Consider the following 24921-nt stretch of genomic DNA (forward strand, 5'->3'; position numbering starts at 1 on the left):
TCAGCTATAACTGCAGCTGTGCTGCACATGAATTGTTTTTAGCATCATTATTATTATCACGGTACAGGAAATATTTTTTCAATACTGTCTTGAATGGGCTATGCCAAGGATTTGTTTCTGTAGGTGGCTGTGCTTTTTGTTCCATGGTTACACTGAGATGTAGACCAACACAAATGAATTAAGGGTTTGTTTACCCCTTGCAAGGCATTCCAACTGAGCTTTGGTCTGTGACAGCAGCAGACACAGCAGTTTCACTGATGGGATCAGAAATCCAGAATGGAATGCAAATGTAATTTATTCTAGCCTTATTTTGCATTCTATGTTATCTCTGGGAGCTACTTATAAGCAAATCTGTTTGCAGGGCTGCTGTTTTGGGGCTGTTATTGCTATTTTTTTAATGTTTCAACAGATGTTCACCGCATATACACTGAGATAGGCTGCACATAAATTGAAACAAATGAATCAATAAAATAAGTCTCAAAGGATTTTGGGGGACTTGTTTTTGAGTATTTCTTACCCAGGTCCTTTGCACGGAAAAAGAAGAGGTGGATTCATCTTTAAGCAGCAAGAGTGATGGGGAAGGAGGAAACACAGATTGGGTTGGAGTTAAAGAATTAATTTTCACTGCTGTGGCTGATGGGAACTGTCATCCGGGGTCTATCTGGAGCAGCGTTTCTCCACCTTAGCCGGTCGAAGTCATGTGGACTTCAACTCCCAGAATCCTCGGGGTTGAATTGGCAGCTTCTACGCGCGAGCGTCTGCGAAAGAGATGATGGGAGCTGTAGAGCAGCGGGACTGAGGAACATACCATTCCCACAGTGGGGGGGAATAGTAAGAAGAAAGGGCCTCTTTTGTGTTCTTTTCTACCACTTTCACCACAGACGCGCTTTTTTTTTAATCTCCTAAGCTTCCGCCACGTAGCGGGATACTTCAGGCTTTTTTACCTTCCTTTGGCAGCCACGCGAGCCTTTCGCGCTCCCTCAGAGACGACCTGGTTCCTCCCGGCCGTCTCCATAGCAACCAGGGAAGGCGGCGGACAAGATGGCGGCGACAGGCGGTCCTGGGGCTCGGGGTGGCCCGTCTTAGCCTCGCCATGAGCCTCCGGGGGATCCTTTGGGGGCTGCTGTGGCTGTTTCGGGCCGGGGCCCAGGATGGAGAGCAGGGTGGGTGGGGGAAAGATTAAAGGGGGGGCTTAATCAGCAATGGGCAGGCAGAAATCCAACAGGTCCTGCTTTATGCCAGTCTCACAGCTGTGAACTATCTTCCTTCCTTCCTCCCTCTCTCCCTCCCTCCTTTGCTTCCTTCCCATTTACTTTCTTTCTTTTCTTCCTCCATCCCTTCTTTCCTCTCCCATTCTCTTCCCTTCCTTCTTTCCTGTCCCATTCCCCTTCCTCCTTTCCTTCTTTCATACCTTCCTTCTTTCCTCCCTCCCTCCCATTTTCCTTTATTCTTTTTTCCAACTTATCCATCCATCCCTCCATCCCTAACCTCTTAGCCATGTTCAGACAATCCAAGAGGACCCATGTTCTGGATTTGCACAGTACACTATTTTCTGAGCTAACCAGCGGGCCAAGTTGGTATAATAAACATTTTTAGCCCACCAAAAGGGGGGATTTGTCCCCACCCACACACTAATAAAGTTTAGCTTGGGCAATCACGGCTACGTCTCTTAGGGAACCTGGCTTTTAAGAGTTTTGGTATGTGCTTTGTTTTTGAATTCCCCTTGATGGGGGTTTTCTGACTTTTTTAGGGCATAAACAACACCCAAAGCCTTCAAAGAATTGCAACCAGTTGTGTGTGTTCAAGAATGCTTTGGTTAGCAACTTCCCACCTCTTTTAACCTCCTCCTTTGCAGCTCCAAATGGTGACACAAAAACATAGTCTCCTCAATTCTCTTGTGCTGTCCTACATTTCCTTCTCTTCTATCAATAGTGAAAGGAAACCATGAAGAAATTCACAGACGCCTCTTTATTTAGAGAGGCAAATGGTTATGTTTAATGAGTGACCTCAACATGATCCTGATTTCTCTGTTTAGATTTCCAACCTTCGTTTATCCACATGTCTGGGACTATGGTGACAGCTTCTTTGACCAACAGCCAGGCTGATACTTTCTCTCTCGCTGTGGCAGACAATGAAACTGGTAAGCATCCCTCAAAACCATTTTTGAGATGATCCTAGGAAGCTCTGAAATGCCAAAGAGCAGGGTGTAAATTATTTTCTCTTTCTTAAAATGAATTAGTTTCACTCTTCCTAGTAAGAATGATGCTTGAGAGATGATAATACATGTGATAAAGGATCCAATCTGGGTCAGTCACCATGACCAGAGATTTATTCTTCTGTGCTTTTAGATTTGTGCTGTAGCCCATCCACAGGGAACTTCTGCCTCACCAAAATGTGTGCTTTGGGCTATTCTATGTGTAGTATTGTGTGTGGCTTTTTAATTGTTGAGTAGAGTGTTGATGGCCGGCTATTAAGTTGTTGGCTGTTGTGTCCTTGTGGCTGCCGAGATCCAGAGTACCTAATCAGCTGTTGTTAAGTCAGCACTCCTGTTGACTGACAAGGGGCCCATTTCCCAGGCTTAATTATTCCCTGACTATTTTTGTACCTGCTTGGCCAACAATCTTAGTACCTGCGAAATTGGATGTATGTCCTTGTTCATAGCATATGGTAATGTTCTTCAATCTCTTCTAGGATTGTTGCCCCTTTCAGACTGTAGTGGTAGAAGCAGAACAGATGACTGGAGCTTGCAAGTCACACATCAAGGGGTGAGTAGAAAAAGTGATTCTCCTCTTATCCTTGCCAACGAAAGATCTTAGATCAACTTTTTAAGTATCTCCTGTGAACCTCTTTCCATAAAATTCTTGACCTAGATTTCTTATTTTGGCAAAAAAAAAATTGCCGTTGCAGTAAAAAAAGATCCAAATAAAATAATTGCTGTTTTATCCCTGACATGGGCTTAATATTACCTTGTAATTCATAAAGCTTTCTTGGTTAATTGCTAGCTGTCATATTTTGTATTTCAGAACGTTTCCAGGGTGACGGTGTCCTTGACCAGGCACCTGCAACTGTGTATTTCAAACGTCACTGATTGCTGTGTGGAGGCCCTGTGCTTGCTTCAAAGTTTGCAGGTCTCAGCATGTCAAGGGGCAAAAGTGATGGCCCGGCTATTAATCCAAGCGGAAATATACTCTAATACAACTTCAGGAAACCTAACTGGAAAAACAGAAGGTATTTGATTCATGGCCACCTTTAGATGTTTTCAGCATAATGTATGCACCCAACCAGCAAAATGTGGTTTGCCCACATGTTTTGCGTGTGTAAGGAGGCTTTAATTGTTCAGTAGAAAAGGATATTGAAAAAAAAGGCACCTCTTCAAATTAACCCATCAGTTCTCACCCTTTTTGTCTTTAGAGAACGTGACGGTGATCCCCAATCAAGTCTTTCACCCCTTGGGCTCCTGTCCATGCAACCTCACCGCAGGAGCGTGTGATATTCAATGCTGTTGTGATCAGGTACTAATTCTGCTCTTAATTTCTGTAATTCTTCATTCTAGGCATCGCCCTAGAAAGCCTCTGACACACACTTCTGAAACTCTGGCCCATGTCTTTAACTGCGGTTAATTTTTTGAGATGTTCTTTTTGAACCAAATGATTTAATAAAGAATTACATGGGAAAAGCTAATTGATGGCAAAGGCTGGCGTGAGCTTTCTGGATTAGGAGTAATGGATGGAAACTAATCAAGGAGAGATCCAGCCTAGAAATGAGAAATTTCCTGATAACAACCAATCAGTGGAACAACTTGCCTTCATCTCCAACCCTGGAGGTTTTGAAGAAGACATTGGACAAGGGGCTGGACTAGAACACCTTCAAGGTCCCTTCCAACTGTTCTTATTCTGTATCCTATTGATAGGCCTCCTCCCACATTACCCTAGACTTTTATAAAGCAATAACCTTAAGAAAATGTCCTTATACCTAGCTCAAGTTTTTATCTGGGCTGCTGAGACTGGCAAAAATATTTCTCAGTTCTCAGAGGCCGAGATTGAATTGAAGATCTTCTGCATGTCGAGCAGACGGTCCACAGTCGTTTCCCCCAAGATCTGTCTGTGAAGCTACTCAATCTTACTAGAATGGCATCAGGCTGATCCCAGACCTGCCTGTCTAACTTCTCTCTCAAGGATTGCACCCCAGAGATGAAGCAGCTTTTTGAGGGCTCGTGCTTTGAAGGGGTGTTCGGTGGGGACGTCAATCCACCTTTCGACCAGCTCTGCTCCGTCAAATCCGGAAGTTTGGCCCCTGACTGGTTCCCTTTCCTGTGTGTGCAGTCTTCCGTTAATAATTCCCCTTTCCTTGGGTACTTCTATGATGGCTCTACGTAAGTATGAAAACTCCTCAGGGGCTTAGGGAGCGTGGAGCTGTGGAACAAGCGTCAGCTAAGCATACAGTCTGTTACTCGGTGATTCTCAATCTCAGCTGCTTGAAGAGGGGTGGACTTCCAAGTCCCAGAATTCTCCGTGCTGGCTAGGGAATTCTGGGAGCTGTAGTCCACCCTCTTCCAACTGTCAAGGTTGAGAAACAAAGCTATAGAACATAGGTGGGGACTTGGGAGGCTGGCTAGGAATTCTGGGAGTTGGTCCACAAGTCATGAAAGGGCCATAGTTCCCCCACTCGTGCTGTAGGACATGCATTTTGCCTGAATAATTATTGTAATAATAATTCACACTGCAGTTGTACAGTGTATTGTTGTACCAGCGATACACAACTTTATATGTGTTGGATTGCAATGCCAGTCTCTGTAAGTGTGAGACAAAGTGTTGTTCTTTTTTCTACCTGTTCCCCAAGGCAGTGATGTTGACGAGGTCCAAATGAATGTGTAGCACCTGGTTTTAGTATGGGGTGGACAACTGTGGTACTTAGACGGTGCCTCCCAAAAGTGCCAGCAAAATGGTGACACTTCAGTTTGCACCGTGTCAGTCTGTTGGGGGGGGGGGCAAGGCCGGGAATCACGATCCCCACATCTTCTCTATTCGTTGCACAAATAGATTACATATTTATAAAATTCATTTGCAGTTCTCCATCCCAAGTGTCTCCTTTTAAGCTTCCGGTGCAAGCTATCCCAGGAAAACTGTCCAATGGTTACAGGCAAGGGGATCCCATCCTGACTGTCCATAATGACTATTTTACAGTTCCGCAGGTAAATGACAACTGTCTGGTTTCTTTGTGTTTTCTCTTTTTTGTTCATTCAAGAGGAGGGTGTTGTTTTTTTTTGGGATTGGGGAAAGGGGGAATTATGTGGAAATAAACCGGATTCTCCTATCCTTGTGTCATCCAGTTATTCCTAGCTGGGCAATGTGCGAGGAACGCTCCTGTTTCCTTCCTTCGGAATGTTGAAGCCGAATGTGTGGCCACTTGCAAGGAAGCCGGGAGCGTCGTCTTGAACGGGGCTATCAACAGCGGAGTTGGAGGTACAGAGGTCCCGATTGCCAGGGAGAGATCTGGAACCTTTTCCTGTTTTTCCCAGTTATGATCTTTGCAGCTTCCTGTGATCATGTGATCAAAATGCAGGCGTTTGGCAGTTGTCTCCTATTTATGACAGTTGAAGTGTCCCAGGGTCACGTGATCCCCTTTTGTGACCACAAACGAAGTCAATGGGGCATCCCGGATTCGCTTAGCAACCAATTGCGGTGATTCACTTAATAACTGTGGCAAGGAAGGCCGTAAAAACGGGGCAAAGCTCACTTAAGAACAGAAATTTTGGGCTCAGTTGTGGTCGTAAGTCGAGGACTGCCTATACGAGATCTTCCATCGTAGTTTGAGTTTGCCTTTAATCCCCTCGTCTTTCCTTTTTCCTTTCCAGATAACATCAAACCAGAGGTGACCTACGAGGAAAGAAGTTCTGCCTTGCTCCCTTGTGACAGCAAAGGTGAATATGCATCGAGCGAGTTTGTTAATGCATAGTTATAACCCACATTTTGAAAAGGTTTAATAAAAAACTGCCCAGATGTGACCCATAACCTGTACGAGAGCTTTCCTGTCTTCAGAATGCAGAAATGTGAGTTTTGCCGAAGATTACATCATCGTATGGGAAGGCAAGAGGATAAAAGAACTGAAGATCAAAGTCCTTTATGGAGGAATGTGTCCAGAAGGTATTTTTTTTTATATGTTCCTCTTATTCTTTTTTACGATAGTTGTTTTTTTCAGCAAACAAAAGATTACCCGTGTGATTTGGAATCAATTGTTACAGCTGTTGTTGTTGTTTTTTTTACACTGGCTCTGAAGCAGCCTTGCCTTTAGTTCATAAAAATCACACCCGGAATCTAACCAGCTTGAAAGTATCCATCTTTGAGCAGAGAAGCAGAAAAGAGCATTTAATGGAAAGTGCATCGAAAACTTACGTAATATGGCTTGGATGCCTAACGCACTCTGCCACGACGTTTTTACAATTGGCTTAATTTTGATTTGGGCTGCTTCTGATGCGTGAACCCAGGGATGCTTGTTGAAGAGACCATAGTTAAAACAAGCCATATCTGCCCGTGAACCCAGCAAAGGTTTCTCGAATTGGTTGAGAAACGCCGCAAACAGCGGCGTCTCTCCCTTTTAACCTTTGTGTCTTTTACATTTGTCTTCCCCAGAGACGATAACGCAGAAGTTCACTGTCACATTTGTGAGTGCCAACGCGACTAGCCTGGAAGAATTGTCGGGGAACCCAGGTGGGCGAAGTGACTTTGGAGTGCATCAGCGGTGGTGATGCTTCCGTTTGTTTTTGTTCGTGCCGTTTGTTGGGTAAGGGGTGGCTTTTGGGGGCTGGACTGTGTCGCTGGCCCTTGATGGTTTGGGTGACAGCCAGAGAAGGTCATAAAAGGGGATCACGTGATCCCTGGGACACCCCAACCGTCATAAATACGAGTCAGCTGCCAAGCGCCTGAATTTTAATCACGTGACCCACGGGGACGCTGCAACGGTCGTAAGTATGAAAAACGGTCACTTTTTTCCAGTGCTGTGGTAACTTTGAATGGTCACTGAATGAACTGTTGTAAGTCCAGGACTCCCTGTATATCGCTGACCCAATTCTGCGGCTCCAAGGGAGGGTGGACATAGGCTATTGGCTCTAGCAAGACCGATCTCTCTCATTCTGCAATATTGCTTAACTGGATATATTTGAAGCCACCGGCAAAATCTTCTTTTGTCTACCCAGGTTATCAGCTTGGCAAGCCGGTTAGAGCCACAGACCTGACTTCGTTGGCTCCTGTTACGACCCTAAAACTTTGGAAGCCAGGTAGCCCTTTTTGATGACAAATATTACACAATTTCAAGAGGAACAAAATGACATTGGACGTTCATTTATCCGTGTGACGTTCATTTGGGGCTTCTTTGCTCGTATTTCCGTGGGGGAGGGGGTAAAAGTGATTGGGAGTTGTATTTTGCTAAGTTAAACCTGTGCCTTTATTCCGTTGCTATCCTTAGGAACAAGTACAAAAATTACGAATATTTTGTAGGCGAAGCAATATCGAGTCTAATTTTAAAAACCTTTCCTAAAAGAGTCCTAATTTGCAAGTCAAGCTGTACCCTTGGGGCAGCTTAGTCACTTCAGTTTGACTTGTTCGATGTCTAAGAAGAGGGAAATAACACTCCTTCTGTTTAAATACACTAGAATAGTGCTATATGAATGAGAAAACAATTTCTGAACCAGATTATCTCCCATTATTTAGTTGGCAAGAACTTGTGTTCATCAGCAAACCTGACCCCCCTCTTGTTTGGATTCAATTCCATTTCTGGATGCCTGATGGAGGTCAGTCTTGCAGACAACTGCGCGCGGTTGAGGTGAGATTAAATTAGTTTCTTATTCTTCATTTTAAAACATTTTACACTGAAACAAAGGAAGTTTAAGAAATCCATACTGATTCATGAAACCTGGCATTTTTCCTTTGAAATATGAAAACACGAATTGTCCACCGGTCCGTTTATATTGCATGCCCGTTTCTTCGCAGAGAGGACATTGCTACAAGGCTTAATTCCTTGGTCCAAGCGAGCCACGTTGGAAAAAGAGGCAACGCCCGTAAAGAGATCTCAGATGATTGGGTGGAAGTCATCCGTGAGTAACAGAGTAGCAACCAGTTAATTGCCGATGTTTAGTTTGTGTTGAAAAGCATTACGATCCTCTTACATGTCTTTTATTACGAAAACTGTAATCTAGCTAACAGAAGAACCACAGTTATTAAAAAAATAATTGGACTTCTAAATCAATTTAAAATTGTATGTGGATATTGTAAATAAGTCAAACTATTTTTTGGGAAAGTGAAGTGAATAAAGCAATCCTGCCTTCACAAAACTCTTGTTTGTTTATATTTTCTCTCTTAACGTTGAAAGAAAAGGATAAATTGCTGAGCAGCTGGCTGCTTAACCTTCTCACCCCATCGGTTTTCGCTGTTCACAGGTTTAAATGCCTCTTCCAGTTCAAACGCAAGCGACGGGAGCTTAAGAGGAATCTGTTCTGATGTTCCTGCCCACCTGAACATTCAGATCATCACTGCTGATGTAGGCGCAATAGAAGGAATCCCTCAAGAAGAGATACTTGGTGTGCAAATCAGGTGTGTACAGTCTTACTCGCATTTGCTGAACTCAGATCTCTTCAGGGCCCTTGGTGGTTCCCTCCAGGTTTAAGAAAAGATTTCTTTTGCCACGTAGATTTCTAATTTCTTTCCGACTGAAACATGATGATTATATTATCCATTCAGTTGGGTCCAACCCTTGGCGATTCTATGGGGCGGGTGTCTCCACGTCTTCTGATCTTGCACTAATTGGACTTGTTCTATGCTCTGGCTGGCGTCATGTTTGCTGGCGTCCCATCACACCATATCCTTTGGCAGGCTGGTTTTCTTTTACCACCGACATAATTGCTTTCTCCAGGGAATTCCCCCGCGTGACGAGGCCCAAATGAATGAGAGACGGTTTTGTGATTTTTGGATAGAAACGTAATAACCCCCAAACTCCTTGATCTGTTGCAATCAGAAGGTGCGTTCCATCCCAAGGAGGAAAAATAAAAATCTCACTGAATTCTGACCCGGGCCCACATCACACAGATTGTCGACTTTATTTTTGCTGTCATTCAGGATGCCTCTTAGAAGCAATGAGCACTGACATTTTTTTTCCCCTGACTGTTAGGAATTAAGAGTTGTCCTCTTTTGTAATACTACTAGGATAAAAAAAATCGCTCTTCTTACATTCTTACGTTGACGAAAATCAGATATGTGACACTGCACGGCCTTCTACCTTGTAGCTGCAATTCCCGTGTACAAGAAAGACTTTCTCTTTCAGTTTTTCCACCATAACTTGGCAAGTTCCCTGCGGTCTGGCTTGTCCGGAGAACGTGAGTTCCCTTCCCATCTCTGCTGCAGTGCAGTTTATTAAAGTACCTGCGCAACCCCCAGTGCCAAAGACAAGGTAAAACTAGGATGCGGACTTGTGAATCTTGTTTAGATGCTCCAGATAAACTGCTAGGGAAATTTGAGTCATGCAGCCACCATTTGCAACCTCCCCAGCAGTCTCTGACAAACGCTCCAGGGGGTGGGGGGGGGGACACCCAAATTCGCCTAACAACAGCAGTGATTCCCATAACTATGGCAAAACAGGTTGTAAAATCAGCTGCAACTCCCTTTAAGAACTTTTTTTTTCCTTTCCAGATTTCAAATTAACTACACAGAGTACGACTGCAGGAGAAATGACGTTTGCTGGCCTGAGCTTTTTTATCCCATGACACGCTACTATACCGGTAAAAAAACAAAGGGGGGGGGGTCTCCATTGGCCTTTCTCTCGTTTAATTTCTAGCTGACCCCCGAATCCTTGGGTGGGTAGGTGGGTGTCTCAGTAGGGAGATGTATTTATTGGAAGAATTTCCTTTTATGTCAGAATTCATTTATAGACACGGCCTGAGCATGACACGTGATTCCAGTTTTGTAAATCTTTTGTGCCGGGGAGGGACTCCTCTCTGACTCGTCTCATTCTAGCAGAAGCTTGTCTGGATTATCTTCTACTGAAATGCCAATTCTGGAGCAATTTCTTCCAAGATGTAAATGCCTCATCCTGTTTCTCAAACCTTTCTCTCCAACCTCCTTTCAGGAGAGCCCTATTCTCACACCCTTGCCAAAGGCCTGGTGCTGCTTTTCTTCATCCTCCTTGCAGTGGTGCTGAGCAGTCCTTGGCATGGGATCCTCCGCCTGTGGAACAAGCCCTGAAGACCTCCGCCTCCTCTTCCCCCCCCCCAAATTTTGTTCGTGCTTTTCTACATTTTTTTTTATCATGCACAGCTTTTATGGAAAGAGAGGGGGAAAATGGGTGTTTCCCCAGATATATTTTCCAAAAAAAATAGAGGGGTGGAGAGAGGAAAAAAAATTAAAAAAAAATAAAAATCCACATGGAGAAAACTGAAACTGTGTTGTGATTTTACAGGGAAAAAAAGGGCAATAAGGGAGAGTCCCAAGCATCAAGGGATGCAATTTGGATCATACTGCTGTATTGGGTGTCCAATCTTGGCAACTTAAAAGACTTGTGGACTTCAACTCCCAGAATTCCCCAGCCAGAATTCTGGGAGTTGAAGTCTACAAGAAAGCAGGACGGCCTTACATAATAATAATAATAATAATAATAATAATAATAATAATAATAATAATAATAATAATAATAATAATAATAATAATAAATAATAATAATAATAATAATAATAATAATAATAATAATAATAATAATAATAATAATAATAATAATAATAATAATAAAAACAATAAAGGCCGAATCTAGGGGGCGCTACACCTCCTTAGCAACCGCTCCCTTCTCTGGCCTGTTAATTGCCGATCTGTACCAGCACTTCCGTTTCAGCGTAAACTCGTCTCCTCCACAGTTGGCATTATTACCACCGAGCAGCCGAGAGAGACAGAGCGGTCTCTCCCACGCCCAATGGCGCAGCTGCGGACGGGAAGCCGGAAGCCGCTCGCGCCCTCCGCGGGGGCGTGGCCAGCGGCTGAGGGGAAGCGCCGGTTTCCGGCCCGCCTCCGCCTCTCCATGGCCGCCGGGCGGCGTCGAGGGCCGCGCTGAGCGCCCGGATGGGCTCCCTCTTCCGCAGCGAGGCCATGTGCCTGGCGCAGCTCTTCCTGCAGGCCGGCTCGGCCTACGAGTGCCTCAGCGCGCTGGGCGAGCGCGGCCTGGCCCACTTCAGAGACGTGAGTGGCCGCGGGGGGAGAAGGCCGAGGCGCGCCGGCCTTGGCTTGTTATTTACTTCTTCTTGTATTGGGAAGCATCTCCCGTGCTCCTCCCTCTTCTCCTCACAACAACAACCCTGTGAGGTGGGCCGGGCGGAGAGAGGAGGACTGGCCCAAAGTCGCCCAGCTGGTCTTCGTGGCTCACCTGGGGCTTGGGCCGTGTGGAGAGAGTAGAATAGAATTAAGGAATAGAATAGGAATAGAAATAATAGAAATAACAGAAATAGAAAAGAATAAGAATTATAACTTTATTGTCACTTTACACGGACGCTGATCAGCATACATTAAAATGAGATTTCGTTGCATTCAGCTCTCAAAGGGTAACCGCCTCCAATGGACACTGCATAAACATGAGGATAAATAAATAAATGCATATACCCACAGAGGCAGAGATGAGTGTATATGGGGTAGGGAGGGTGGGGTGGGGTCCCTTGCCATCTTCTCCCATCTTCTCTTGGAGGTGTCCAGTGTACCCCACTCGTTTCCTGATGTCCCTGGGTAATACTAACCCTTGCCCACAAATCATTGGGGAATAATTAGTGCCACTCGAGAAACCTGGTCCTGGGTTGGAGTGTTATGTATTAATGTATGCATGTATTTATATCCTGCCTTTTGCTATTTTGACAAATGACTCAAGGCAGGCATATCCCATACGGCTTCCTCTGCCTATTTTCATTCTAAGGTATATAAGAACATCACATTTATTATTTTAGTGCTTTAACATTTACATTGTTTTTAGCCTGTCTGAGGGTCAGATGAGTAGCATAGAGATTTAGTAAATAAGTAATAAACAGAAACGGCTGGCACTTGGGAATCTTTGTCCCTTATCACTGTTAAAGTAAAATAATTAAAATAAAAAACTTGGTGGAGCAGTGGGCTAATGCCTCCTTAAGTAACACCATCTGCCTGCAATTAGTGCAGGTTCGAGTCCCACCAGGCTCAAGGTGGACACAGCCTTCCATCCTTCCGAGGTAGGTAAAATGAGGACCCAGATTGTTGGGGGCAATAAGCTGACTTTGTAATAATGCCGCTTGGGGGGGGGGGCGAAAGCCCTAATAAGCAGGCATATACACAGAATGAAGGCTATTGCTAAGCACATTGATTTGTGCTTTAGATTGTAAGCCGCCCTGAGTCTTCGGAGAAGGGCGGGATATAAATGGGATTTAAAAAAAAACAAAAAAAACCTGACCGGTGTCCTTCAGCCTTGGATGGGCAGGAACCGGAGGGCTGACTGTCCCTAAGGAGGTTTCCTTGGAGGAGAGATAATAAAATGAGTGGTATTAGAGTGTTTAATAAAGTGCCTTGCTCTGTCGTTTGCTTCATCAAGTTTGTCTCATAGAAGTTATTAATAGTGTTTAATGATGATGTGTAACTTTTCAAGGGCAAAGGTCTTTCCTTCATATTCTGTGTGAACCAGATGTTGAAGACTCAAGGATTGTAATAGTTAAAATAAACTATGGCGTAATGCATTTTCTGTGGAATTGAACTTGTAAAGTCTTAGGCTAGAAGCTTCTGTTGTCAGTTAAACAGCTAAAAAAAATATTTGCCTTTGCAGCTCAACTCAAATACAAGTTTGTTCCAGCGGAAATATGTGGGTGAAGTAAAGAAATGTGAAGAAATGGAAAGAATATTGGGTAAGTTTGGAGAATGCTGAACGACTGGCAACCTTGATCCTCTTAAGTAAAGTTTTGTCCATCGTGAAATGTATCACAGAGTTGTTACTTCAAGGAGAAAAGGGAATGCAGTGCTTACCAGTTTCAAACAGAGCTTGAAAGAATATTACAATCCACTTGATTTATTGCTACGTTCTTGCATTGTATATTATCCCACATTTCGGAGAATTAAAACTCTGGTTTTAACCACAGCTGGGAGGTTTGGTGATCATTTTGGCACCAGGCATTGGTTGTTTCTTTATTTCGGGGTTCGATTTAAAATTCAGAGAATTAATATGCAAATTCTGGGCTTTTTCAATTCTCACGATACATTGGAGAAAACTGAAGGCTTGATTTTAGACTGCCCTCGCATATGCGTAATATCCTTCGCAACGCACAAACTTCCCAGAGGAATGTGCCAAAGCACAATCTTTTAAATCCAGTTGCTTTTACCTCGACGAAATTCTTTTTTTTTTTCATTTTTCCAGGATACCTAGTACAGGAAATAAAGAAAGCAGACATCCCTCTTCCAGAAGGAAATATCACTCCTTCTGCCCCTCCACTTAAACAGATGTTGGAAATCCAGGTAACCTGTAGAAATGGGTGATGTCCCAGGATGACAGAAAATCTGTTTTTTGAATTCTTTAGGCCCGTCTTTTGGCAACCTTGGTAGCTGACTGGATAATTCTGGGGGTTAAAGTCCAGACCTCTTACAAAAAAATTTCAGGGTTGAGAAACACTGCTTTAGGCCAACCCTAAGACCCTTACAGCCCCAAATTTCCCACTGTCTGCTCTTCAACTGTTGCGATTGTCTTGGTTTCTGCTTGGAAGAACTAGGCTGCTGTTAGAAATCACCACACTGAAACTGCTGTTTTTTCCTCTGTTGTAGGAACAACTGCAGAAGCTGGAGGTGGAGTTGAGAGAAGTGACCAAAAACAAGGAGAAGTTGAGAAAAAACCTTTTGGAGTTGACAGAATACACCCACCTGCTGAAGGTCACGCAGTCCTTCACCCAAAGAGCTACTGAGGTATTTATTTTACTGACTTTAGACATGTGTAAGGTCACCCATCTTAAACAAGTGACTCTGGAGGGCAGACAGTCATAAATAAAGACAAATACCTTGTTTCCAGTCTCTCTCTCTCTTTTTTTTTTTTGGGCGATTCCACTTTCCGTTTGATGTAAGATTTTCGCTGTCTTTATTTTAGCTTGAGTCCTGCATACAGAGCAGTTACGAAGAGTTCCAATCTTTCGATCATGATCCTTTGGTTGAGTACAGTTGCATGCACATACTTGAGGCCAAACTCGGGTAAGTAACCAGACTGGATGGCGAATAGCCACGCAAGGCATCTTCAGCCTTGTTTTGTACAGGAAGTCTTAGCAAATACTGGGGACAATTAATTTATTGCATATCAATTTGGTTGGTTTTGAAGCATCCGGTGATGTAGTAATGAAGCAGAATTGCGACTCTGCAGGCAATGCAAATCATGTTTCTCATGGTTCCCTGTACTGGTGAGGTTATTTTTACGGCCCTTTTTTTCTTTCTTTTAATGTAGATTTATATCTGGCTTAGTTCACCGAGCAAAAATTGAAGCATTTGAAAAAATGCTGTGGCGGGTGTGCAGAGGAAATACAATTGTTTCTTACTGCGAAGTGGAAGAATGCTTGGAAGATCCTGATTCAGTAAGTAAGACAGCCGGAGAAATCGGATTAAATTATTCTGAAGGCTGATGGATGAGTTCCTTCTGAATGTAATCAGCATATATCGGGTTGGCTGCATTAACAGAGGGGTAGAATCAAGATCCAACTCTGTTATGAATTGGTGTAAAACAGTTGTGGCTACTACCATTAAAATCAGCTAATTAGGAACTGTGTACTTATGAAAAGTTAAACTTTTATGTTGGAATAACTGAAACGTAGTTTCAAAGCTGCATGGATTCAGGGCATCATAATTTGTAATGGGTTCGTTTACGTTTGCACTTCAGTGCCGTTGTTAAGTCTGAAACATCCTTAAATGAAGAGTCATCAGTCGAGTTAGCACTTGTATGTTGGAAAGATTAAATCTGAATAGGTGTACCAGAGAAATGAACGATGCATGCCTGTTTTAGGCACTGAAGCCCATTCCCGCTTTATATTGCAAAAATCAGTATAAACATTGCAGGAAACAACATTCCTGGGCTGAGAAAGGGCAGCCGAGCCCTGTAGCTCACCTGTCAATCAAAGCTGATGCGAGCCCTTCCTGTTTTGTTTTCCAGGGAGAACTGACCAAGTGGTTTGTGTTCTTAATATCCTATTGGGGTGAACAAATTGGCCAAAAGATTAAGAAAATATGTGACTGGTAAGGACAAGCCAAGTTGTTATGTCATGCTTTTTTCCTTGGTTTCATATATTTGTAAGTTGATGCTCCCCAAAGTAAAAAAAATGGTGAGGGAAAACCGCATTTTCAAAACTCCTCAGAGGAATCGGCGAACGTGTGAAGACTCAACGTCCAAACAGGATTCACACAAAACCTTTTGGGCCAGGCAGATAGTCCTCGACTTACAATCAGGGCCAACATTTCTGTTGCTAAGTGAGACGGATGTTAAGTGAGTTTTGTCCCCTTTTTTTCAAATGACCTTTCTTGCCACAGTTGTTAAGTGAATCGCTGAGGTGTTAAGTTAGTCACACGGTTGGCTTCCCCACTGACTCGGCTTGTCAGAAGGTTGCCAGTGGTGATCACATGATCCCGGGACCCTGTGACCGTCATAAACATGAGTTGTTGTCAAGCATCTGAATTTTGATCGGGTGGCCAGGGGGATGCTGCAGCAGTCATGTAAAAAAAACGGTCACGTCTTCTCTCACTGCCATTATAACTTTGAACGGTCACTAAAAGAATTGTTGTAAGTCGAGGACTACATGTGTAGTAACAATAGTAGCTGTGGTTTAAGGATGTGAGCTCACATAGCTTGGCTGGCTGCTCCAGTGACTTCTTTGTGTCCCAGCTACCACTGTCACATCTACCCGTATCCCAGCACTCCAGAGGAACGACGTTCCCTGATGGAAGGCCTCAAAGTTCGCATCCAGGATCTTCATATTGTAAGTCAAAAGTTACGTTCACACTCTGGCTGTGTGTTTTCAGTGGGAGAGGCCGGTTGTTTCACGGAATTGATGTGGACGTGCAGTGCGTTTGTTTGCAGCGCGTTAAAAAAACAAGTGCTTTCGTCCATGCAGCCTGCGAGATAATATTTGTGTTCTCCAACTGGATTTGTTCTCTTTTAGGATTTTGTTTATCGTCCTGGAGATATTCAGACATAGCGCTGTATCCAGGACTCTTATTGTTTGTGGCATTAAGAAACTTTTTTTCTTGCCACAGGAAAATGTTTTCCTTTGGGATTGTCTTATCTGCCGCCAGCTGGGCATCATGAAGCTAAGCAAATTCCCCCAGAAATATAACTAATGAAAAGAGAAACGATTTTAAGGTTACTTTGTCCTGCCAATACCCCCTTTTGGATAATAGTTGCCTTTGTACTAAAGGTGTTTTTGTTTTTTAACAAAATCCCCAAAGGTGTTGCACAAAACCGAAGATTATTTACGACAAGTCTTGTGCAAAGCTTCTGAATCCATCTACACCTGGGATGTTCAGGTGAAGAAGATGAAAGCCATTTACCACGTGCTGAATCTCTGCAGCTTTGACGTCACCAACAAATGCCTCATTGCTGAGGTCTGGTGCTCCCTGGCGGATCTCCCCAACATGCGTCGCGCGCTGGATGAAGGATCCGTAAGTCGAGGCTGAACGTTGCTTTGATTAATCTGTAATGAGGAGACTCAACAATTCTGATCCCTTCTTAATCGTGTATATTTGTACACGATGAACGCGCAGATAAGAGCACGAATGGGACGGTGGCTGCTGTGCATGTAGTAATAAGAAGGGTTTGTTTACTTCTGCAACCAGAGAGAAAGTGGAGCTTCTGTCCCTTCCTTCATGAACACCATTCCGACAACAGAAACGCCTCCGACTTTGATCCGGACCAACAAATTCACCTCGGGATTCCAGGACATTGTTGACGTGTACGGGATTGGCAGCTACAGGGAAGTCAATCCCGGTGAGTCTGTCTGAAAAATAGTGAACTGGGGGGGGGGGTGTAAATTCTAAACCGGGCTTTTTCCCCTTGTTGATGCTGACCTGGCATCACTTTCCTCTGGCCTTGTGAACTCAAGCGGGTTTTGTGTTGGTGAGTCAACGGTGTTCTTGTAAAGCCGAGGGTGCGTCCAACCTCGGCGATTTAAGACTTGTGGGCTTGGAAGTCCCAGAATTCATAGCTGGCTGGGGAATTCTGGGAGTTGAAGTTCACAGGTCTTAAAGTGGCCAAGGCTGGAGTCCTCTGCTGTAAAAAAAAAATCACCTGACAGGCAGATGGGCAGCATATAACTGGAATAAATAAATGTGACTTTCACAGCTCTGTTCACCATCATCACCTTCCCCTTCTTGTTCGCTGTGATGTTTGGAGACTGCGGACATGGCTTCCTGATGTTCCTCTTTGCGCTCTTCATGATTTTGTTCGAAAAACACCCCAAACTGATGAAATCCCAAGACGAGGTATGGAAAAACCTGGGCACCTGTGTGGCTGTGGTGCTCTTCAGGTTTATTCACTGCTTGGGAATAAAAATATGCTGTTTTTCCACTGTTGCATCTGTAAGGAGGAATACGGGGTCTTGGCGGTTTTGTTGCCGAGGTTTCATGACCCATAAATAATGCTGATTGTAAACCACAGTCCCTAATCGAGGAACTACCAACAGGAATACAGCCAAACAGTCAACAGCCTAATCAAGGGACTACCAAGGAGAAATCGGCTCTCCCACCAATGCTGACAGGGCAAGCCACTTGTATATAAACTGTGAACAAAGCCTCCACTCCCTTGTAGCACTGATGATGTTACCTAGTTGGGTCATGAAATGTCTGCAAGAAAACCACCCAGCTCAGAGAGCCCCCTGGGACCCCCCCCCAACACACACCGTTCTGCCCTGAGCTACAGAGATTCCCTGTCTTTGAGGCTCCTCTGGTGACGGTGAGGCCCCCCTCCTCCTGTCCACAGATCATGAAGATGGTTTATCAAGGACGATACATCATCCTGCTGATGGGATTGTTCTCCATCTATACCGGCCTGATTTACAATGACTGTTTCTCTAAATCTTTGGTCATCTTCAGCTCGGGATGGCATGTTTCCCAAATGCCTGGGATGGACTGGAGGTAAGTTGTGGCTGTGCAGCTTGTGTCAGGTCCTCTTCTTTAAAATAGGAATAGAATAGAATAGAAAATATGGAATGGAATGGAATAGAATAGAATAGAATAGAATAGAATAGAATAGAATAGAATAGAATAGAATAGAATAGAAAATATGGAATGGAATAGAATAGAATAGAAAATATGGAATGGAATAGAATAGAATAGAAAATATGGAATGGAATAGAATAGAATTAGAATAGAATTCAGAATTTTAGAATAGAATAGGAAATATAGAATAGAATAGAAGTCTCTTTTTCTCAACCTCTAATTCTGTTTTGTTTTGTTTTTGTTTTTAAATTGTTCTAGCAAGGCAGACTTGACAAATCCGTCTGTGACTCTGAATCCAAACGCGACTGGCGTCTTCACCGGTCCTTACCCTTTCGGCATAGATCCGGTGAGTGACTTCCCTTGAGCCGCTGCCGTCTCTCCTGGCAGAATTACAGCCCTTGGCCTGCCGCTGATCTTTCAGTGGCGAGGCAAAACTGAGTTTTCTGTGGGGCTGCTTCATGCAAAGCAGCTTTCAACACACAAGGAGTCCTTAGATTTGGCAACCCTAATAGGAACAGGAAAATAGTTAAGTATGGCTGTTGTTAAGTGAATCTGGCTTCCCCCATTGGCCTTGCTTGTCAGAAGGTCACAAAAGGGGGTGATGTGATCCCAGGATATGAAACCGTCATAAATGTGAGACAACTGTCAAGCACCCAGATGTAAATCACCTGACCACGGGGATGCTGCAGCGCTCATAAGCGTGAAAAACGGTCCTCGTTCACTTTTTCCAGTGCTGTTGCAACTGGTCACTAAACGAACCGTTGTAAATTGAGGACTGCCTGCATTCTGGGTTGAATCTTGTCTTAAGGCTGTCTTTCTCTTCCCTTCCAGATGTGGAGCCTGGCAAGCAACCGCCTCACCTTCCTCAATTCCTTCAAAATGAAAATGTCGATCATTATTGGGATGGTGCACATGGTCTTTGGGATTGCCTTGGGGGCCTTTAACTACGTGTGAGTAGGGACAGGATGAGCAGCAGGGGTGGGGCCTTCGCCGTGCCTTTGACACGAGATGGGTGCCAAATAAACGTCATAATAAGTTTCCTACAGGAAAGGTCTTTTTCTCTTTTCTGGATTAAGCACTTCCCCTTTAAGGCTTTTGGTGCCATTCAAACCCATTGCGTGACTTTTCTCCATCGCCTCCCATTAGCCCAGCCTCTGATCACGCTGGGACCCCTGGCGGCCATAGAACGACGCTTGTGAGAGTCGACAACAGCACTGTTAAACTAAGCAGACAATTGACTTTTCTGTGAATGCTCTCTGCAAAACTGAGTTGGGCTGATTATTGAAATGCTAAAAAATAAATAGAGTGGCATGGTGGCCTGTTGCGAACTCCAAATAGGCGTCAGGAAGGGCATCCAGCCAGTAAATGCTCAGCTCCATCCTATTAAGGGATTACAGGGTTGTAAAAAGGGAGGGTTTTTTTTTTAAATTGAAGCGAAAAATAAAGCCACCCTTTCTTCTCCTTCCAGGCATTTCAGGAAGACGTACAATATTTACTTAGTGATCATTCCTCAACTTCTGTTCATTCTCTCCATTTTTGGATACCTGGTGTTCATGATCGTCTTTAAATGGCTGGCTTACGGCGCTGAAAATTCCAGTTCTGCTCCCAGCATCCTGCTTCAGTTTATTAACATGTTTCTGTTCCATGATAACAAGAAGCAAATCCTTTTCTCTGGGCAGGTGGGTCATCCTTAGAACTTGAAAGGTCCACAAATGAAATCTGAATTCTCTCTATTTTTAAACACTGTCTTCTGTTGAAATAAGTAGGCCTTAAATTGAAGTAAGTTAAACAGTTTGCAAGATGAGTCCAGCAACTATTAATTGTTGGAGACTTGAGTCTGAATTTTGTACCTCCTTAAGAAATGATTGAAGTGTTTGTATTAGAAGTCACCTAAATCTAGGGAATTGCTATAAGGTTAGGCACAATGGGGCCCTTTGTTTAAAAATGTAGATTTTCAGGCTCCTTAAGGTTGGCCTTAGCTTTTTAAAAACCTAACACTCTTCAGCAGAAAATTTATAACATGGGAGGGCTTAGTGGTTTGCTTTAAATGAGTTTATAACATTTTTTTTGAGACAAGCAGAAAGGATCCTGTTTTTTTGCAAACTACTGAAAACGTAGCCTTGTCAAAACAAACAAAAAATATAAAACACGGGTTGTTTTTTTTTTAAAAAAACCAAAACTAGCCAGATTGGCATTTAGCCCAATAACGTAAAATCCTTATTCAGCAGAGAACTTTTACAAGACACTTGCTAGCCAAAATTTTAACCACCTCGAAATTACGGCTGTGTAAATTTTGCCTCTCTTAAAACAGATGATCCTTCAGAAATTCCTGATAGCCGTGGCTGTACTTTCTGCTCTCGTTCTGTTTTTGGGAAAGCCGCTTTATTTGTACTGGTTGAACAACGGCAGCCAAAGCTTTGGGTCCTACAGAGTGAGTATCGGGAGGAACTCTGGGGTAAATTGTATATTTTTCCTTGACAAAAAATGTCTGCGTCCTGACGTGTGCCAGGGCGCTCTCCATCAGCGTACAGAGCATCCAATCTAATCGATAAAAGGGGGGGAAAGAATGCTGTATTTGAAGGGAAAGATGGTTAACAACGCTTTACCTAGGCTTAACGACTGTCTGCAATTCCCTGAACCACTTTGTGTGTTTTGTGGTGCCTTAACCTTGTGTTTTCGACGTGGCCCTTGAAGAGGTTGAGCTGCTCAGCCTTGTTTCAGGGCTAGGGTCCGGGAGGTGTTTAATCGTCGTTTGCTGAAGGTTCTTTGAGAAACCATGAATCCCCTTCGGAGACATCCTTCAAACCTCACAACTCTCCTCCTTCTCCAGAAAGGCTATCGTTTGGTGCGGAAGGAAAGCGAAGAAGAGATTGCTCTCTTGGCCACTTGTGAGATGGAAGAGGGAACCAGCCCCTTGAACAACAGGCACAAGACCGAAGGGAAGGAAGAGGTGGGTTCGGGATCCCGTTCTTCCTTTTATCCTTTCATTGAAAAGGAGTCGTTTCGATTTGTTTTACGACATGCGCCAGCTCAGGGGCTATGGTGAACGCCTACGCAAATGCAATTAAGTACAGGTAGTCCTCGACTTAACGACCACGATGGAGCCCAATCTTTCTGTTGTTAAGTGAGACCTTTGTTAAGTGAGTTTTGCCCCATCTGGCGACTTTTCTTCCCACCGTTAAGTGATAAGTTAGTAATACAGTTAAGTGAATCCGACTTCCCCGTTGACTTGGCTTGTCAGGTGACAAAAGGGGTCCAAGTGACCTTGGGACGTGGCAGCGGTCATCGATATGAACCAGTTGCCAAGCATCTGATCAGGTGATCGTGGGGATGAGGCAAAGGTGGAAAAACAAGTCCCAAGTCACACATTTTTCTGTGCCATTGTAACTGAGCCATCCCTAATTGAGTTGTAAGTTCAGGATAACCTGTGAATAAACTCAGGAGTGAAACAAAAATGTCATATATTCAGCTTTAGCAGCTGCTTGCTTACCAAGCGATTAATCCCCCCAAAAATCACAAGCAGGGTGTTGGGATCGTGGGTTATAATCTGCACCCCGGCCACAATCCCACTTACACGCTGTCTCTTTTAGTTTAGCCTTTCAGAGGCGTTCATGGATCAAGCCATCCACTCCATTGAATACTGTCTGGGATGCATCTCCAACACCGCGTCCTACCTGAGGCTCTGGGCGCTTAGTTTAGCCCACGCCCGTAAGTATCTTGTGGGATTTGAACGATCAGTCAATCACGCTACAGGGGTCACCGGTGTGAAAAATGGTCTTAAGACAATCCTTTCAGTGCCGTTGTAACTTCGGTCACTAAATGAGCTGTTGTAAGCTGGGGACTGCCTGCATTGTGTCTCACACACCCAGTAAAGCAGGTGGGGTCTGGAGTTACCTGCGCGTGTCTCTGTCTTTTTTAGAGTTATCCGAAGTGCTCTGGGCTATGATCATGAAACTGGGTCTTCACATGGATGCAGCCTACGGGATCTTACTCTTGGTCCCCCTTTCGGCCTTATTCATGATCCTCACAGTATTCATCCTCTTGGTCATGGAGGGCCTCTCCGCTTTCCTGCATGCCGTACGGCTCCATTGGTACGTGGTTCCTTTTCACCTTCCTGGACAACTTTCGAGTCCGGCGTTTTTGAAACTTTTATGTGGAATTGAATTGGAACAACTTTATTTGGCCAAGTGTGACTAGACACACAAGGAGTTTGTCTCCACTACTGGAGCTCTCCGTACGTGCAAAGCAACAGAGATGATGATGATGATAATGAGAAGGAGGAGAAAAGATAAGAGAGATACATAAACAATAATAACCTCACTACATGAGTTAACGTACGTAGGCGTTAAACAGCACCGAGAGAATTGGGTGTTGAATGTTACGTTTATGAAATGGGAGCTTTATTGGGGGGGGGGAATAGAAACTCTTTTCAGGAGATTGAAAATGTTCAGTTTGAAACTAATCTTTGATGCTCAAATAGTTCAGGAGTCAGGGTTTAGCATGTTCCATTTCATTTTATTTTATTTTCTTATTACAGGGTGGAATTTCAGAACAAATTTTACACAGGCGATGGATACAAGTTCACCCCTTTTTCCTTTCAAGACATTTCTTTACATTTTGATAGATACATCACATAGACTGGCTGTTTTCGGCTGTAAAATCGGTCAGGCGGGGTTTGAAAATAATCATGTATGCTGACGTCATCCTTGTTCGGCTCCCTGTAGCGAAGACCCCCACTGATTTTTGCCTTAAAAATGCAGCCAAACAATTTTATAATGACTCTTAATCGCCTCTCACTCGGACTTTGCAAACGTGGGACCTTTTGCAAACAGGCACCGTCTTCCTTCCGTAAGCACCTTTAGGTTAATTTTGAAACTGACCTGAAATATTCAGTTGCTGCTTCTGAATGTGCTATAGCCGTTTTCTGAGAACTATTTATTTTCTCTAACAAAACCTTTCAAGGGCAATTTTTTGCATAATTCTTTTGGAGAAAGCCCCTTTGAAAGTTGTTTTTTTGTTTTAAGGGAGCATTAATCAGTCATCAAGGCACTTGGGATCACTCCTCTGATTAATTCCTCTGATCCTTATGACTGATATTTCTGGAACTTGATAACAGCCACTGGGAATAAAACTGTATTCTTCTGTATTTTTAGGAAACCACTATGATTTTTCTCTTGCTTGATCCAAAACACGGGCTTTAAAAACAGGTTTAGCATTTTCTTTTTTGCACAAAGGGTGTGACTTTTTCAAGAGGAATTGAAAAGCTTTTTGAGGCTCACAGAGGGACATAGAAGCATTGGTTCTGCTTTTTCTCCGCTACTCTCTTTTTTTTACAAGATGCATTATAGGCAATGTGAGATTTCCTCTCCCAAGCCTGGAATCACTGTCTGAAATTATTCTGAACACTCTGGTATATCTAATAGAGCTTCGCTGTGGGTGAAACCCTGGGATTATATATAAAAAAAAACTTCCTAGGAAAATTAAGATGTTTTTCTCTCTTGGCAGTTTTTGACCGGTGCAGCGTTGTGCTAGGCCGGGTGTCCAACTTTGGCAACTTAAGACTTGTGGACTTCAATTCCCAGAATTCCCCAGCCAGCCATGCTGCTGGGAATTGAAGTCTACCCTTGCTGGCTGAGGAATTCTGGGAATTGAAGTCCACAAGTCTTAAAAGTTGCCGAGGTTAGACTCCCCTGGTCTACAACCTTTGCCTCTCCATGGCCTGCATTAAACCCAGGCTGTCTTAGTTGTGATACCGCACGCTCCTTTTCCACAACACTTACATTCCTGTTTAATCTGACCCCGAAGCCAATTTTCTGTTGAAATGCACTTGTTCTTCCCTATGAAGAAGATACCTTTTAAAGGATTGGTTTGCTGTTGTTTTTGGGTTTTGGTTTTTTTTTAAAAAAAAATGTATTAAAGGGGAGGTGTTTTATCGTAAAGACTTTTATAAGTGCCAATGGAATCTCATCTCATTTCTCACCTTCAAATAAAAGCTGTTTGGCGCATTTGGAGAATGTGTTCTCTGGTTGAATTGGGGTTTGCAAGGCAAAGGGGGCGTTTGCTTAGGGGAGCGAGATCTATCCTTGCGGAGGGGAGCCCTGATGCTGTGCATCCAGGGGATGATGGGTATCGGAGTTTGGGGTAAACTACGAGCAGAGAATGAGGTTCAACCGGTGCAGCGTTGTGCTAGGCCGGAGTTCTCCAGGTTGGTCAGTATTGACCCCCCCCCCTCCAGAGGCCGATAGGAGTATCCAAGGGTCAAAATGATGGGTCAGAGAACAGTCTGAAGCTTCACAAGGTTTAAGGAGCCGAAGAGTTTGGGGACCCCTGTTTTATGGCAGCAGGGGTCAAAGGTCAAGCAGGGGGGCTTGTTGAGACCAGTGTTTGGCAACCCCTTAACCATAACGGAGGACCCCCTTTGTATGCAGGGTTTGTATTTATGGATATTTGCCAGACTAAAAATTTTAAAAATGGATTTTTTAAAACTTGTAACAGGCAGAATGGCCTCGTTTTGCATTTTTTTTGCAACTGTCTTCCAACACCTGGCAAAGAATTTTTATTTGGGGTCATGGATAGTTGGAAGATAGGCTAGCTTGGGGGGGGGACTCAGCCCCCCAACATTCCAGGATGAGAACTGCCCCTGCCTCAGGGCCACGTGCAGAGTGCCTTTTGGTTTGCTCTGCAGGAGTTTTCCCAAAGCGCCCCCAGGGCC

General features: G+C 43.9%; 2 protein-coding genes across 6 annotated transcripts; both read left to right on the forward strand.

Annotated features, from left to right (window-relative positions):
• The first annotated feature begins 1036 nt into the window (after nt 1-1036).
• TCTN2 (tectonic family member 2) lies at nt 1037-10403 on the forward strand. 4 transcript variants are annotated; one of them, XR_014493803.1, is made up of 18 exons: nt 1037-1163; nt 2036-2140; nt 2692-2765; nt 3024-3228; nt 3412-3512; nt 4176-4372; nt 5068-5191; nt 5330-5462; nt 5855-5920; nt 6039-6143; nt 6630-6707; nt 7193-7273; nt 7707-7818; nt 7986-8089; nt 8432-8585; nt 9313-9364; nt 9678-9766; nt 10114-10403. XR_014493803.1 is itself a non-coding variant. In XM_083373885.1 (18 exons), the coding sequence occupies exons 1-18, from the start codon at nt 1094-1096 to the stop codon at nt 10227-10229; spliced, it is 2040 nt and encodes a 679-aa protein (XP_083230011.1). In that variant the 5' UTR covers nt 1037-1093; the 3' UTR covers nt 10230-10403. The 4 variants fall into 4 exon arrangements, 2 of the variants coding, with proteins under 2 accessions (XP_083230011.1, XP_083230012.1); XM_083373885.1 differs by having other exon boundaries at nt 9313-9438; XR_014493804.1 differs by lacking the exons at nt 9678-9766; nt 10114-10403 and adding an exon at nt 8905-9009 and having other exon boundaries at nt 9313-9431.
• A 337-nt stretch (nt 10404-10740) lies between these two features.
• ATP6V0A2 (ATPase H+ transporting V0 subunit a2) lies at nt 10741-23366 on the forward strand. 2 transcript variants are annotated; one of them, XM_083373729.1, is made up of 20 exons: nt 11005-11210; nt 12805-12883; nt 13390-13487; nt 13791-13928; nt 14107-14207; nt 14455-14581; nt 15154-15236; nt 15880-15973; nt 16443-16655; nt 16830-16980; nt 17335-17474; nt 17971-18125; nt 18468-18555; nt 19041-19159; nt 19678-19888; nt 20521-20640; nt 21040-21159; nt 21800-21917; nt 22129-22300; nt 22747-23366. In XM_083373729.1, exons 1-20 carry the CDS (start codon nt 11094-11096, stop codon nt 22844-22846), a joined length of 2544 nt encoding a protein of 847 aa, XP_083229855.1. In that variant the 5' UTR covers nt 11005-11093; the 3' UTR covers nt 22847-23366. The 2 variants fall into 2 exon arrangements, 1 of the variants encoding a protein (XP_083229855.1); XR_014493787.1 differs by lacking the exon at nt 22747-23366 and having other exon boundaries at nt 10741-11210; nt 21805-21917.
• Nucleotides 23367-24921: the final 1555 nt, after the last annotated feature.

The sequence above is a fragment of the Vipera ursinii genome (assembly GCF_947247035.1).
Source record: "Vipera ursinii genome assembly, chromosome: 14".
In the NCBI taxonomy this organism is placed as follows: domain Eukaryota; kingdom Metazoa; phylum Chordata; class Lepidosauria; order Squamata; family Viperidae; genus Vipera; species Vipera ursinii.